Source organism: Zerene cesonia, chromosome 24, assembly GCF_012273895.1.
Source record: "Zerene cesonia ecotype Mississippi chromosome 24, Zerene_cesonia_1.1, whole genome shotgun sequence".
Taxonomy (NCBI): Eukaryota; Metazoa; Arthropoda; class Insecta; order Lepidoptera; family Pieridae; genus Zerene; species Zerene cesonia.
The window spans coordinates 2244651-2261926 of NC_052125.1; the positions used below are offsets into that span (position 1 = coordinate 2244651).

Sequence of the window (17276 nt, forward strand, 5' to 3'; positions counted from 1 at the left end):
ACAGATTCGAAATTCAAATGTAATATTTTTTTATAATTAAGTGTAACAGTATTTATGGCCAGACTAAGTATATGTCTACTCGGGCCGAATCTGGACGTGCAGCTGATTTACTTATAAAACTTTTACTTGAATCTGTGTAATTTGACAAAGAACAAATATTAGTTGCTAGCGACAAGCCCCGGCTTCGCACAGGTGCAACTATGCATGTGATATACATATAAACCTCCTCTTGAATCACTCTATCTATAAAAAAAACCCCATCAAAATCTACAGGCACGCAGACGGCAAAAAGCGACTTGGTTTCATTCTATACAGTGTCAGGCTATTTCGTAAGTTAATCCAAGTAGATATAAGATCTGTATGGGCGTGTATCTTATTATTTCAAGAAGAGTGGAAAGTTGATGAGAAGTGGGAATGTATTTGGACATTGTATTGCCCTGATTGTACCTCATTGACACCCAACCAGATCGTTTATGAGGTACTAGCTGCGCCCCGCGGTTTCACCCGCGTAAGTCCCTATCCCGTAGGAAAAAAGGATAAAAAGTTGCTTATATGCTATCCCAGTTGTCCAGGTGTCTACGTACCAAATTTCGTTGCAATCGGTTCAGTAGAAACAGCAACAAACATACACACATCCTTACAAACTTTCCCATTTATAAGATTAATAGGATAGAATAGTAGGATTAGTAGGACAGTAGGATTCAAATACGTCTATCATTCTGTATCTTTCAATCAATTACTTATCACTAACGGAGGTTGTTGTTTAGCAAAAAGGTCCTTTTTTGATTTGTTTATTGTTTTACTTGTTGTTTCTGTACAAGTTTGTGTAATAAAGTATTATAAATAAAAAGTGAACACATCATGTCAAAAATAATTATATTTTGTCACGACTTAAACCGTTTGTATTCTTATGATATTTCTAATAAATTCCTTTAAAATAAGCTTTTATTAGCTCCGCCTGAATTAGTATGTAGTATTTGCATATAACGGACTCTTCGAGACTTAATTTTGACCCACTGTAAAAGGACAGAGTTAATTCAAACTTTGTACACTTATCACGGATCGGTGACAATACAATGTCTTTATCTTATTATCCTTATAAAAATCGCCAGCCTATAATAATTTCCTTACGTATTAACTGAGAGAATTTATTTGAATTTATCATTAAATCGTGTTTTTTGTTTTTTAACTATGTATTTTATTAGGTAAATGAATGTTTCACATTATCTATATGAAACTATAATAAATTTTACGCGTCCAAATTATACAAATATAATGTAGGCACAATAAAAATTGCAATGCGTAATTTGCCGACGCTACAGGCCCACTTACCGGCCGAGAAAAGTACTGACGATTGCACAATTCGTTTAGCGTTCGTCTCTACTATCGATAATTTCGTCCTATTATGCACGAGACTGTCTAGTCCATTGGTGAAGGTTTGTCTTACGTGCTATCGCCTGTGGAAACTTTTGGTCTATTGACCACAGATAATGCTATTGCATTTTTTTTTTTGAGGATGGCAATACTTTCGCAGAATAAGTCTTATGCTAACTAATCCCTTACTTAGTTATTTTTTTTAATGTACATACTCAATTAAGAATACATTTTTTTTTATACTAACTAACACGCGGTGTTCAGATTCCACATAGACATTTATCAAGACTTCAATTTCTTAAATATAGTTTAATATAATTTGATCAAGAGTTTTGTTAAGTTGCTCACAAATTATTTAAAAAAATGTTTACAACCTCATGACCGTCTCCTTGGTACAGTGGTTAACGCGTGAGCGTAGAACCGAGGGGTCCTGGGTTCAATTCCCGGTGGGGTCGCACAAAAAAAAAATGTCTCGGTCTGGCAGGACACAGAAGGCTTATCACCTACTTGTCCATAAAGAAAATCGATCAGTGAAACAGATGTTCATCATCTGCCCCATACCCCACTAGAGGACACGGGACTTCACTTTATAATGCATTAAATCTCGCTTTGAAATACTTTTTCAATTATCGACAAATAAATACATCATCAGTGAGTAATATTTTGTAACATTTTTTATTTATTTAGAGATACTGCCATCACATATTGTAAGATTTTGAAATAACTTATAACCCTTTTGGTGGTTAGGTGACGATGAAAACGTAATCTTATGGCATACTAGCTGCGCCCTGCGGTTTCACCCGCGTAAGTCCGTATCCCGTAGGAATATCGGGATAAAAATATGCCTATATGGTATTATAGTTGCCCAGCTATCTACGTTCCAAATTTCATTGCAATTGGTTCAGTAGTTTTTGCGTGGAAGAGTAACAAACACACACACACATCCTTACAAACTTTCGCATTTGTAATAATAGTAGTATAGGATATTTTGCCGGTACTGTGGAACACACAATTATTACACGGTTTTATTGTTTTATCTTGTCATTGTTTTTTTTTACTACTAGGTTTGCGCCCGTGGCTTCGTCCGCGTAGTCTAAGGAAAGTTCGCAAGTTTGTTCACGTGGGCTTTCTGAGATAACACCAAATTAAACTGCACCAAATTTTGTCTAAATCGGTTCATTAATAAGGACATAAACAGTCAGACGGAGTTACCGCATTTATGGTATTAGTAGGGATTTAATATTTAAAATTATGTATATAAAATTTTAAAATTTTATTCCATTAAGCTTAAAATTTAATTGTATATATATCAATTGGTCTCATTCGGTGATGGTGTCATCTTTTAATCACTTTCATGCCTAAAATATCGAACATAAAATTCAATCATCTTTTTTTCTTAATTCAAACAGATGCCAACGACCCACATCGAGCTCAGAAAATTTACAAACGAATGGAGTTCAAAACGAAAACATTTTACGTACAAAAAATACCATTTAAACTACAAAAACCAATGTTCGTACAAATGGAAACGAAGCTGCCATATATAAAAAGAATTTCTTACGAGTATCCGAACTCGACGCAAGAAGTGCCAGAGTTCAAGCCAATATCCGATGCACAGATAACGAAAATACATCAGATATTCAAAGACGTTGCTAGTACAAAAAGCGTGCCACAGAGTACAAATAGTTATAGACAAGGGAGGAATTTAGATAGTATAACAAGTGATACTAAAATAATAGAATCCGTGACAGATATACCAGAGAAGGACAGAAAGTATGAGGACGTTTGTCCGCAAGGAGGGACTTGTGAGTTCTTCCTATCCTGTTGGATGAAAGGCGGGCTTCTAGAAGGTTCTTGCGGTGGTTTACTAAAGAGCTGTTGCCACAGAGTAGCAAAGTCCGGTATCCTCGGAGTGCAAGACTCGAACAGTATCGAATCGCCTTTCGAAGGATTCAGTTATGGTCCCGTTATAAATGACGAGAGTAAGTCAACGATTCATTCAGTTGGATGTATGTCACACTGTTGCGTAACAACGATGATATTGTCTATGGTTCTTTTTTTGAATTCAAATATTTCCATCAATAAAAAAATATACATTAATAATTGACATTTTTTTTTAATTAAAAATTTATTTTGTAAATACAGACGGTCCAATTCTATGAACAATTTATCGCATACTCGATACAATACAAATATGTAAAATTTTTGTGAGTCTGTGTTGTATTTATTTTGTAAATATATATTAATACGTGTGAAAGTAAAAGTTTACAGAGAAACGCAATTAATACGAATTTAATATTGAAGTTCCTGCTTCTGAGGATGTCTTAAAGTAATCTCGTAGCGTTTATGATTCTTGTTGGGGACCTAAATTGCTTCCTAGCTGACATTTGTGCACTTAACGAATTTCTCTTGTGTTATCTAATAGTTCATTTAAAATTATGACCTATGATTAAAGTGCTAAGATTTAATTTTAAACATCGTAAATTTAATACTTATCTTATAAAAAAAACACTAAGGTATGAGAAACGTGACATTTTTTTAAACTGAATTACGCAACGGTGTGACTGATACCTAGATTTGGGACCTAACGGACTAACAGAGCTCAGGTGTGGTCGTGTGGCAAGACATAGGTAGGAAAGTTCCAGATGTATTCCAGGTATTCTATTGATCAGGTACAAATCTATTATCAGGTACAATGTATATATATTGTTCTCTTTCTAGCTCTTCTAACTATGTCTTGCTTCCTCACATCTATTTATTTATTATATTTACTTACAGTACTAATAAATATGCTTTTCTTTGCATGCTTCTGCAGGCTTCAGGTAAGTGGATTTTTTATTCATATTTATTATCTGTGCTCTTCCCAACGTGTCTTTGAGCCTTTGTTTAATTTTTTATTCATCTAATGCATAAATTATTATAATTTTTTAAGTTATTTTTTACTGCTCTGTAGCACTCATTATTATTTGTTCTTAAAACAATATAAAGTTTTTGATTAAATCACATGGCAATAATAAATATCATCAATTTATCAGAATTAACTGTCTGTAATATAGCTACATCATCATCATCATCATCATCATCAGCTCATTTTTGTCCCCACCGCAGGCAGTCTATAAAGGTTTAGGTTGGGACGCTGCATGTTGGTAGATGTCACATGTCGGTTTCATCACGCCCTTTTTCCTTCACCGATTCCAACAGTTTTATAAGCTACTAGCTGCGCCCCGCGGTTTCACCCGCGTAAATCCGTATCCCGTAGGAATATCGGAATAAAAAGTTGTCTATATCCTATTCCAGTTGTCCAGCTATCTACGTACCAAGTTTCATTGCAACAAACACACACATATCCTTACAAACTTTCGCATTTATAATATTAGTAGGAAGTAGGATTAGTAGGATAGACGGAAAGTATTCACTTAAGTTTCTGATAACCGACTTTTATTAATTTGTTTAAAAAACTGTTTCTAATAAAAATGCACATTTACGATTTTAATAACATAAACACATCCGTGTGCTTTGTTCGCAAGAAATTTGTGTTAATTGTATAAAAAAGTAGATTTTATCCCAAAATCTTCAAGGTGAATCATTTACATGATTGTGTAACTACACTTTCACTGGCGCCAGTGCGTGACGTGTGGTAGGCGATACTCTACACGCACGACTTTTTGTCGCTGCGACTTAAGTCGCTTAAAAGTCGGACGTCTTTTTTCAGCTTCAGTGTTAAACGAACCTTAGTTGCTTTGAACTCGAACTCAAACATTTATTTATTCAATTAGAGTTCTTATAAAAACACTGTAAAACGTCATAACATAGTTTTAACATTTACCACCGGTTCGGAAAGCAGTTTTCTACAGAGAAGAGCCGGCAAGAAACTCGGTAGTTGCTCTTTTAAAATAATATTAATTTTGTATTTTAATTTCTTCTTTATATGTAATATGTACATAATATTCTACAGAATAAGAAGACGAAAGAATGGGATATATATAAAATAGGATTACTTAACCAAAAGAAATGAGTGTTCAATTATATAACATGAAGAACAGTACTTATTGTAAGAGTTTTAAATAATGTAGCCGAATAATTATGAAACGATTAAATGCCTGTATTTGTTTCTGTGACTTCTTAACTCATAATTGTTTTGTTTTACGATAAGGCTCAGTTTTACAGGGCACTGTTTGTAGGCCTATGTGATATTTGTATTATTCGTATCTATTTACTAATACATATATAATCAATCAGTATAAATAAAAAGGAATCGTCAAATGTGTTGCTAAGTATAAAACTCAATAACGACTCGACTAAGTTCGACTTTTTTTACCATTTTTAATAATGCAAAAGAATAGTTTTTATGTAAAGTATTAACGTACCACGGGCAAAGCCGCAGTGATCATTAGTATAATATAAATTTTTTGAAATGCACCATTCACCAAAAAAAATGTATCGTCCGAATAAAAAATTGTATCCCTTTTAATAACGACTCTATTTAACCTTATATTACCTTAGTTATTCAAACTCAAACTCAAACATTTATTAATTCCATTATACTTCTTTTGAATCATCATAACATAGTTTAAACATTTGAATCCATATTTATCGTAATATTCGCATAAATCTTAATCAGAATCGTCTTTTAGTATATTAATATAATGACTATAAATCGCAAGTGTACATTAATCCTTAATCCGTCACGACTACTGCTAACGGAGTCCCCTTAAATTATTTTAAAAACATCTTGTAAAAGCTTAACTCTTAAATGTTAAAATACTTATGAGTAGTTCTTGTAGGTGGATATAATCACATAAAATACATTTACGTGTAGGTGGGTTGTTCATATAGTGATGCATAAAAATAAATAAAAACATAGTACGTGTATATTACTTTTCGTATGAAGCTGAATTTGTTTGTTTGTACGCGATTTTATCAGAAATTGATGGTTCGAAATGAATTATACTTGTGTAGCCGCGGCTGTAAGCTAGTAATAATAATAAATAAAAATAACATGTATAAAGGCCTGTTTGTATTGAATGAAATTTAGAACGCAGATAGATAGGCCAGTATATCATAGGTAGAAATTATTAAATAGCAAAGCTTTTTAAATACCGCCACAGATAATATAATACTATGATACCATATACGACCTTCACATAAAAAAAAAATTCCTATTCGGTATTTATGACACACGTTTAGTGGTACGCTTTCTAAATTTAAATTGCACTGTTTACGCACGAGACTAACTATTCAAAAAAGTAGAAGTTCTTAGGTTATCAAATAAAATAATATCACCCGGTCGAAATACGGAATTGATAACTTCCTCCTTTTTTGAAGTCGGTTGAATTAATATAAAATTTAATCCCCAGTTTGAATATATCTGGGGGTCGATCTTAGAAAAAAATAAAATCAGTCAATGATTGCCTTCAACTATTTGATTCAAGCTTTCATGGAAACCCATCAGACATGTAGCATAGCTTCTAGGTACCTTGAACTAAATCTGTTCAATAAATATCAATTAAAATTCCCCAAACGCACAATTTATTCATAATTTCAAGAAATATTCAAAGCTATTGCAAATATACATGTATTCCCCAAAAATCTAGGTCATTGTAAGCCATGGCGTAATGTTTAATTAAATAGATTGTGTGCCGTATTTTCCAAAGATATCGCAATAACGGAGCTTGACTCATCATAATCCTATATTTGTCAAACAATAGTATTACTAATATAGTGCTTAATAGATTTTTAAGTAGCATGCGACATCCGTGTATCATCTTACACAAATTGTATATACAGAACTACATAATAATCTTGTTTATGTGTATCTTGTTGTGTAATAATCTTAACCATTAAGCGTTAAATTAGAAAAATTGAAAGGAAGGTACTTGTTTCTATAAATAAGCAAACAACGAATTATAATAATTGAATATTTATGTTTCCAATTGTTATGTTGTTTTCAAATTCATTCGCAGCAATTTTTATGCTTCTTTTTTGCCCATTCACAAATTCACAAATAACTATAAATAAGGAGGCATATTATTGTAATAAATAATAACAAAATAAAAAAATCATATGATTGAATTTGTGTCGAAATAGTTCCATAGATTATAATGTTTGTTCAATATTGCTACGGAAAAATACCTCGTAACCCACATATTTATGCATCTAACATTCCAAATAAACTTTCCTTTCTTACATAAGAAAAAGCACAAACAAAAAATGAAAAAGTGCACACTTTGACATTACTAATAGACTGTGACGAATTGGCGCTGTCGATTTGACAGTGACATATGTCATGTATACGTCACGCGTTTTGGCGGGGAAAATTTTCCGATCGGCAACGGTTCATAGAATTAGCGATGGTCAGGGACGACAGTAAATAATTGAAATGCCCGTATTATCAATCATATTTATAGTAATATCTACTTCGGAACTAATCGGATATATGAAGAAAGGATTTGTAGACATATATGTGGTATATTTTTTAATATATAGTGTATCTGAATATTGTTTGTTTTTTTTTTTTATTTCCTTTTATAAGGTTGTAATATAAGTAAACGAAAACGTGGATATATTGTATTGTAATAAGGTAAGCTAATTAGTTTTTCTGTTACTCTCACGCATACAACAGATTATATCTCACTCGCTCGCCTACACGAATCAGGTAATTACCTGACATTCGAGTTCCTCATAAGTTTATATATTAGCTAGCTGCACGCCGGCTTCGTCTGAGTAGTCATGTATCGTAGGTAATTGTGTTTTAATTTTAATTAAACTAAACATGGTGTGCAAATTTCACTAAAATCGATTTAGTAGTTTAGGAGTCGGAGTTGCCGAAGCCCTATAATTGCCTCAATGAAATAACGATAAAACAAATCATAAATATAAACGGAATAGGCGCGTTCATATTATAATAATTGGAGAACATTTATTGCGAAATACGGAAGTGCTGGCAACATTATCTCGTTAGGTAACAGTGTTAACATTGATAAAGCAACATTGCGCAAGCACACTGATGCATCCACTTTCAATGTATCGATTTACTTTTTAAAGATTGTATGCGGTTTTTTCTGCATTTGTGCTGTGTATAATATAATAATAAATTAATGTCCAATTTAACTTCCGATGTTGCATTATTTAGTATAGACTGTTTTTCATAGAATAGAACTAGCTGTGCCCAGTGGTTTTACACACATCCTACATGATGTTATATAGCTAAAGCGTTCCTATATATAATGACTATTCAGCACAAATGACTTTTTCGATTCGAAACCGATAGTTCCTGAGATTAGCGCTGCGAGATTAGCGTTCATCTATACTTAATATATTTAGAAATTAAACGCTTTTTAACGGATTTACGCGATTTATTCATTATATTATTAACCAATCTCCCCGTGACCACGCTCGCTGTAAAGTGTTCGAAACGTCAGGTTAATAATATAATGAATAAATCGCGTTTAAAATCCGTTAAAAAGTATTTAATTTCTAAATGTTATAATACCCGAGTAAAATCAAACACAAGAAAATACTATACTTAATATTTACTTAAAGAAGGTATAGATTTGTATGTAAGAATGTTTGTAATGTTTTCAAACTAAAACTAGTGGAACAATTTCAAAAATTCTATTACTATTAAATAGTTCACTGAGTATCATAGCTATAAATGTACCACGGGCGAACCGGGGCGAAAAGCTAGTTTATTTTAGTGATTATTAGAAAGAAAGAAAGAATAACATTTATTTTGACACAGAGATATTAGTAGATTTTACATACATCCAACTTTAAAATGCCTCACTTCGCATATAGCCAGCCTCTATACACGCCAAAATACATCAAAATCGATTCAACAGTTTATACGAAAATCGTAACAAACTTACTGTTACTTTCCCATTATCACAGCTCTACATTATTTATCTTCAATCAAGCAGTTCCAAATAACAGTAATCGGACAAAATTAATGACGGCCAAGCCAATAACTAAGTTGGTGCCAAGCAAAGTGACTTATTGTAAACGCTATCGACTGTTAAGTTAATGCATAAGTAAATAGTGAAAGGATCGCAGCGGAAGACGATCGCGGAAACCACGCGATCGTCGTGTGGTCCAAGTTACAAATGATAGCGGGTAGTTTTATAAAATTGTAAACGAAAAAAAATGTGAGCCGTCACGGGACGCCTGGCAGATGTGAAACATCGACATTATTTTCTAAAATTAATTTGCAAAGAATAGACTGTGATAGGAACTAAACATGTCATAATGATAAAATAAAATATTACACCGTACACACTACTGCATATAGACTGTATATATTATACACTATCATTTAGCGTGGCGACGCGTCGCCACGGCATGCGTCGCCACGCCAGATATCTGTTTTACGTGCGGCTATAGATGTTTCACATCAATAAAAGAAATAAAACAAGGGTAGAATGAACAGGTACCTTCTAGGAAAGCTATTAGGCGAGATCGTGGTCATGCGCTGCCCTATTATAGATAAAAAAAAATAAAAAATAACGGCCACGTGTGTAGTTTGACATTGACAGTAAAATCGATCAAGTGCGAGTCGGACTCGCGACATCAAAGTTCAATGGCAGTAAAATTAGTCACCCATCCAATTTGCGACTTGCAATGCGGCAACAGAGATATGTCATTGCAATTTCCGACTATCACGGTTCATGAGACCTTACACAGTTAATAATGGCATCGAATCGTCTCATGGCATGGTCTCGAATATAATAAATATCAAAATAGTTTTAAACTATTTTAAATAACGTCTAAATGAATCCACCATTAATGGCGATTTATTTACGAACATAATGCTAAAAACTTTTAGACTATTACATAATCTATATATATATAAAACTCAAAGGTAACTGACTGACTGACAGCGTGATCTATAAACGCACAGCCCAAACCACCGGACGGATCGGGCTGAAATTTGGCAAGATTTTGATAAGTTCTACCCCCAAATAGATAAACTAGGGGATGAAAGTGTGTATTATGAAAATATATTACAACAGCTACTATTCTATAAAAAATCTCGCATTTATAATGATATTAGCTGCGCCCCGCGGTTTCACCCGCGTAAATCCTTATCCCGTAGGAATATCGGTATAAAAAGTTGCCTAAATGTTATTCCAGTTGTTCTGCTATCTACGTACCAAATTTCATTGCAATCGATTCAGTAGTTTTTACGTGAAAGAGCAACAAACACACACATTTCCTTACAAACTTTCGCATTTATAATATTAGTAGGATTAGTAGGATTAGGAATAGCAATAATTCATATCATTTAACATTTTATATTCACCGTCTCCCAAAGCTTAAGCCAATCAGTATGCAGGCGATGTCTTTACATCCGCTTTACGAAATAACGAGTGAACCAAGGGCAAATTACACTATCATTAATAACTCATTATTACATAGTTTCCATAATGTAACTTTTACTAGAAATTTTTCTTCCTATGCTATTGGTGTTTAAGTAGATTTTGAATTAATTTGAAAATAGAAGGAGCTTTTTAAAGCGATTGCATTTTTATTTATTTGTTTATTTATAATTTACTTTATACCAATAACATTAATTATTATCTATTATGTTGTACATTATATAACATCTCATTACAATTTATCTATACTAATATTATAAAGCTGAAGAGCTTGTTTGTTTGCTTGTTGGAACGCACTAACCTCAGGAACTACTGGTCCGATTTGAAAAATTCTTTCAGTGTTAGATAGCCCATTTAGCCAGGGATTTTAGATTAGGCCCAGTTTTGATGATTAAATCTCAAAAACCGTCTTAAATAGATGTAGTCCTGGCATATGGCATCTCAATAATATGGCTTTTTATAATAAAATCCTCTGTGTAACTGCACAGACCATTAATTTTAAAAGCATAATATTATTTTATAAAGCATTTCAATTCTATAAAAATAAAAATTAAGCATAAAATTGGGTCAAGTATATATGGTTTGAATAAAAAAAATCACTGAAGACCAGTGTTACAGAAACTTTCTCTCTAACTCATGCTGGTGTGAGGAATGTTTTGGCATCATACTTATATTGATATACTAGCTTTTGCCCGCGGCTTCGCACGTGTTGATTTTGAGTTGTTCAATATACATATATTATACATATAAATATTCCTCTTGAACCACTCTATCTATAAAAAAACCGTCAAAACCCGTTGCGTAGTTTTAAAGATTTAAGCATACATGGGGACATAGGGACAGAGAAAGCGACTTTGTTTTATACTATGTAGTGAATACACAATTGTTAGATTTTCAACTTACTGTGTTCCTTTTGATATAGACTATCTAATACTATTATTACGCAAAAAACTAAATTTCTATACATTCAATCCGTCTTATTGGCTTGCTAATTGACACATCCTTACAGGAAATGACTCATTAATTTAGCGTAATAAACACGCAAAACCAACAAAGAAAATTACAATATAATAAATATAATATTTATTCATCTGGAATAAGAAACTTACGTCCGGTGCTTCGCCTACGTAGTAGAGGAAAAAATCACCAGTCCGGTACCCCATGTAGTTAATGTTCCCGCGGGAATTTCGGGGTTAGAACTATCCACTGTTCTTTCTAGGATCTCAAACTATAAATGTTCAAAAATTTATCGCAATTAATCCACTAGTTTAGGCGTGAATACGATTACAGACAGAGTTAGTTAGCTTCACTCATATTATGTAGATCGACTCTTTTAGACTCGATATGGACCCACTTTAATCAACAAATTTAATTCAAAATTTGTAAATTTATAAAAAATCGAAGACTTTAAAATAATTTCACGACTTTATCTTTTAGGGATCGTCAGGATTATATATATTTCTTGCGTATAGAATATGAATGTGTGAGACAATTTAGCAAATCTATAAGTGTGTTTTTTTATTAAACTCCTTTTAATTAGTCCTTGCTGCTCTGCGTAGCACCTAAGCCGCACTTTTCTCTGATAATTTAGTTTCTGTATGTTTTTGTTGTAATCTTTTTTTTTTCTGTTTAGATAAATTTTTTTCGGTAAGTTAATCTTGCGCACTAGATAGTATTGTGTATCCATAGAATAGATTTATACACAGAACAATATTTGATGTACATTATTACTGCTGCTCTTGTATTAGTGTATAAGTTGTTTGGAAACCAATAAAAATAAAATAAAATAAAATAAAATAAAATAAACTACTAGTAAGTTGTCCGTATCCCATAAGACTATCAGTCTACAGTCAGACTAGTTGTCCAGCTGTCTACGTACCAAATTTAATTGTCATCGGTTCTGTAGTTTTTGCGTGAAAGAGCAACAAATACACACACATCCTTACACACTTTCGTATTTATAATATTAGTAGGATAGTAGGATATTTTATTGTGTTAGGGATAAAATCTCCATCTCACTCCAATTTCTCCCACATAATGATATATTTACGCAACCATTGTATATTTTGAACAATAGCTGGTATGAATATTTCAATAATGACACGAGAAACGAAAGTTTTTTTGGATCCGTTTGGTCGCATTGCAACGTTGTGAACGCATTCTTATAATGCCTGTCGAATTTTATGACTATAAGGCATTTTAGAATATTCGAGAAGAAACTGGGAGAGTTTATAAGATTTAATTTCACTGTATGGGAAGATTTATGATTTAATTCGAGTTATTTCTGTCGTGTTTCAAGTGTATACTATTTTTTTTTTTGGAAATTTATCAGTAACGATATTTGAATTGTATTGTTTACTAGCTGTTCGCCTGTGGTACATATATAGTCTTATATATACCATGTCACTTAGTTAAGTTGCAGCTTCCTAATGGTGAAAGAGTTTTAAATCGGTCCAGTGGTTTTTGCGTAGAAACGTTACAAACATACAAAAATACAAAAGTTTCCTCATTATAATATTACTAGCTGACCCAGCATACGATGTTCGGCCTTATTCCTATCATTAAGGGATATGAAAAATATATGATGGCCGATTCTCAGACCTATCCGATATGCATACAATTCATGATAATCGGTCCAGCCGTTTCGGAGTATTATTATAACAAATATTGTAACACGAGAATTTTATATTCATAAATATAAGACCTTTGAAAATTATTAAAGATATTTAGCTGATAATTTTCTTAAAACGGTAAATGTATATATTAACTGAATATATAAATACGCACACAACGATATTGCATAACGTGTACACATAGCACACTGACCTAGAAACGGAATACAAGGAAATAAAAAAAACCCGCATCGGAAGTTCAGTGAGTAATTATGACAAAAATATGATTAAATATTATATCTATAATACTAGTTAATGTGAGTGGCTTTACCTGCGTGAAAGTGCCTTTATTTACCGTAAGTCCGTCTTCCGTAGGAGTTTCGGGATAAAAAGGTGCCTATTTGTTATTCCTTTCCTTATTGATCGCCTCCTTGGTACAGTGGTTAACGCGTGAGCGTAGAACCGAGGGGTCCTGGGTTCAATTCCCGGTGGGGACGCACAAAAAAAATGTCTCGGTCTGGCAGGACACAGAAGGCTGATCACCTACTTGTCCCTAAAGAAAATCGATCAGTGAAACGGATGTACATCATCTGCCCCACACCCCACTAGGGGACACGGGACTTCACTATATTTGTTATTCCAGTTGTCCAGCTATCTACGTAACAAATGTCATTGCAATCGGTTCAGTAGTTTTTGCGTGAAAGAGCAACAAACACACACACACATCCTTACAAACTTTCGCAGTTATAATATTAGTAGGATACAAAAGACATTGACAATGATCTTTGACAATTATGTATTATCTGTGGTACTCTTCCTTTTACAATAATACTATTCATGCATTCACCGGCTTCCACGTGTTTTAATTAATTTCATTCGAATGTTACGTACGAGATAAATAGATACTGGGAGACTAAAGAGTGACATAGGCTATTTATCGCAATGAAGCATCTTCCTGTTAAATTTCCCTTTAACTACGCGGGCGAAGGCACGGGAGAAAAACTCGTATGTCTACACATAAAACAATCGTGTTAGTCAAATCACGTTTAAATCAAGAACGCCTAAATTAAATGATTTTCGGTTTATTGGATTAGGTTCATGACTAATTATGTAATTTTTCTAGCCTTGATCGGAGCCGTTTAACGTGCTGAAACTTACAACTAGCACAAAACCTACAATTCTAAGATAAATCCGTAACCATACGAGTATCTGCGATAAGGCGGCGCCAGAACCACGTAACGAAATCTTGGCCAGCGACTTTCACCCGTGACATAATGTTACAAACATTACCTAACACGTGGATGCGTATCACATGCCCAAAGAGGTTTAAGTGTGCCAATCGATCGTCGCGAATAGCAATGAGGCAGAATGAGTTTGTTATTGTTATTGTCACTGATAAGTGGCCGATAATACAGTGACAGTTGCGGTAAACCCTTTGGGGAAAAGGCTTATCGGTAAATATAAATCAATCCATATTTACGTATAGTTTAATAGCTGCGCCCCGCGGTTTCACCCGCGTAAGTCCGTATCCCGTTGGAATATCGGGATAAAAAGTTGCCTATATGTTATTCCAGTTATCCTGCTGTGTACGTACCAAATTTCATTCCAATTGGTTCAGTAGTTTTTGCGTGAAATAGCAAAAAATACACACATCCTTAGAAACTTTCGCATTTATAATATTAGTAGGATATACGTGGTGACGACATCACGCACGGCTATACCGGTTGCAATTTTGTGTTTATAGTTAGGCGATTTGTTCTTATGAAAGAAAATTTTGCGATAAAATCAACAAAAATAAGTAAAATGAAGAGGTATTTAACCTTCACAGCATTTGACAGCTCGCGCGATGACAGAACGTCTGTCGGGTCAGCTAGTGATTTTATAAATTTAGGGGTTTGGTAATTTCTATATATTGTGTGTTTCATTTTTGTGTTGTAGATATCTGCGCTTGACAGATACTTTTGGGCCTCTTATAAATCTCATGAGATGTAAAACTATCCACAACGTGACATTGGCAAAATTGTGGCAACACAGCACTGCCATTCATAAAATAAAATTGAATTGAATTGAGTTTTTATTGGAAAATGTGTGATGAAATTGTACGTTACTAGTGTGAGATATTTTTCCCGATTTTTGATAAAGGAAACTTTCAGAATAACTTATTTGCTAGGCCGAGGATTGCAAGTCGTTTTTGTCATCAATTACTTTTCACGTTAACGGTAACTAACCACGTTTAGTTATCTTCACTAATATTAGAGGTTTTGTTGTATTTTTGTATGTTTGTAACGTTTTCTCAAAAAGGCCACTGGGTCGATTTAAAAAAAACACCATTAGAAAGCTGCTGCTCCACTGACTGACATAGGCATATGTACCACGGGCGAAACCGGGGCGAACAGCTAGTAGTTTATAATTAGATATACTTGAGTACTGAAGTAATTTTTGTTGATAATACTACGGTTTTAGATTTTACAAAAAAAATGTTATTGTTTTTAAAAAGATATCTGGTTTGGAGGCCTTTATTTTGGGGATTAAGTTTATTTAATTTAGAAAGCGTATAAAGGTTGTAAAATAGATAAAAATGTATGCATGTGCCTATTTATGAATGTGGTGTTGTATGTATGTATGTTTGTTTTGTTTTGTGTGTTAATCTTTCACCAAACATCATATTATTGTCGTATGATTGTCCACATTGAATATGATCTATGTGAAGTGTGTGTATTACAATATATCAATCAGGTAACTAATTATAATAAGAATAATCAAGGTCACTTCAAGGACACTCATCGGCCGTCTAGAATATATAAATAACGATTATTTGACACAGTTTTGTGCCATTAGAATGCACACAACTCTCTACGTTATGCAATAGACAAGCAAGGCATCGTTTGCATTTTTAGACGAGTTTTTCTATGTGTGGTCAGACGCCATGTTGAGACTTAATTGTAATGTAGGATTAGGTAATATTTTTTAGTAATATCACTATCTTAATAGTCCTACTACTATATCAAGCCTGAAATTTTGTAAGACTGCATGTTTGTTAGATTTTCACGCGAAAACCACTGTATAGATTTTGATGATACACGGCAGTGATGGAGCTTTTGTACTAGAATAACACATACGCTATGGAAATACTTCCTTTTGCGCGTGGGTTCGTCCGTGGATAAAGCATGACACAGCTAGTTAGCCCATATTTATTGCAATCCCTTGTGGGTTTAGTAATACAACACGCTGGCCAACTGCCAACTGCGAATTGGCTTCACATGTCGGCAAGCTTTTGGTTAATTGGACATCCTGGTTTCCTCATAATGCTGGACAGCATTATTTGGACCAATGTTGGCCAATATGGTTGGCCAAGTCGCTTGTGACGTATACGGAGCGATTTATGAATTGCACATAACGATTTAAATATTTAAGCTTATTTTGTAATTCTAAAGATATCCTATCCTCATAATAGTTATCTGGAAGGATTAGAGTGTGAGAAATTTTGCGACATTAAAAGAAACGACAGATCAACATTGCGAAATAAAATACATATATCTTATTATGTAAATCACAATAAACTTACTAAAAAGGATTATATATGATGTCTACGGTTTCTAAAAATTACAAACGTAGGTGTTAAACGATTTGCAATATTAGTTATAGAAACTCAATGATTTCGACATTTTTCTCAACGCAATAGTTATTCTTCTAAATCCTTTTTGTCTGTCTTTTTTGTGTTTAAAGCGACAGTTTGTAGAACAACCGGACCATTAGTTTTTTCATTGTAATCTGTCCAAAAGACTTACGAAGAATGAAAAATAACTAGAAAGAAATACTTGAACTGTCTGTACTTAGATTAGCTCGTTGTTTCTTCTTGCTCTCTCTGTCTCTTTCTCTCTAAGCTTACTGGTTCGAATTGAAAATTATTTTTATT

At 33.4% G+C, this 17276-nt stretch overlaps 1 protein-coding gene across 2 annotated transcripts in view; it reads left to right on the top strand.

Annotated features, from left to right (window-relative positions):
• Positions 1–17276, top strand: part of LOC119836403 (coagulation factor VII) — a 46232-nt gene that overhangs the window by 16691 nt on the left and 12265 nt on the right. For both annotated transcript variants that reach the window (XM_038361713.1, XM_038361714.1), the window contains exon 2: positions 2784–3356. In XM_038361713.1, the coding sequence (XP_038217641.1) occupies positions 2784–3356 (573 nt within the window). The remainder of the gene's footprint in view (positions 1–2783; positions 3357–17276) is intronic.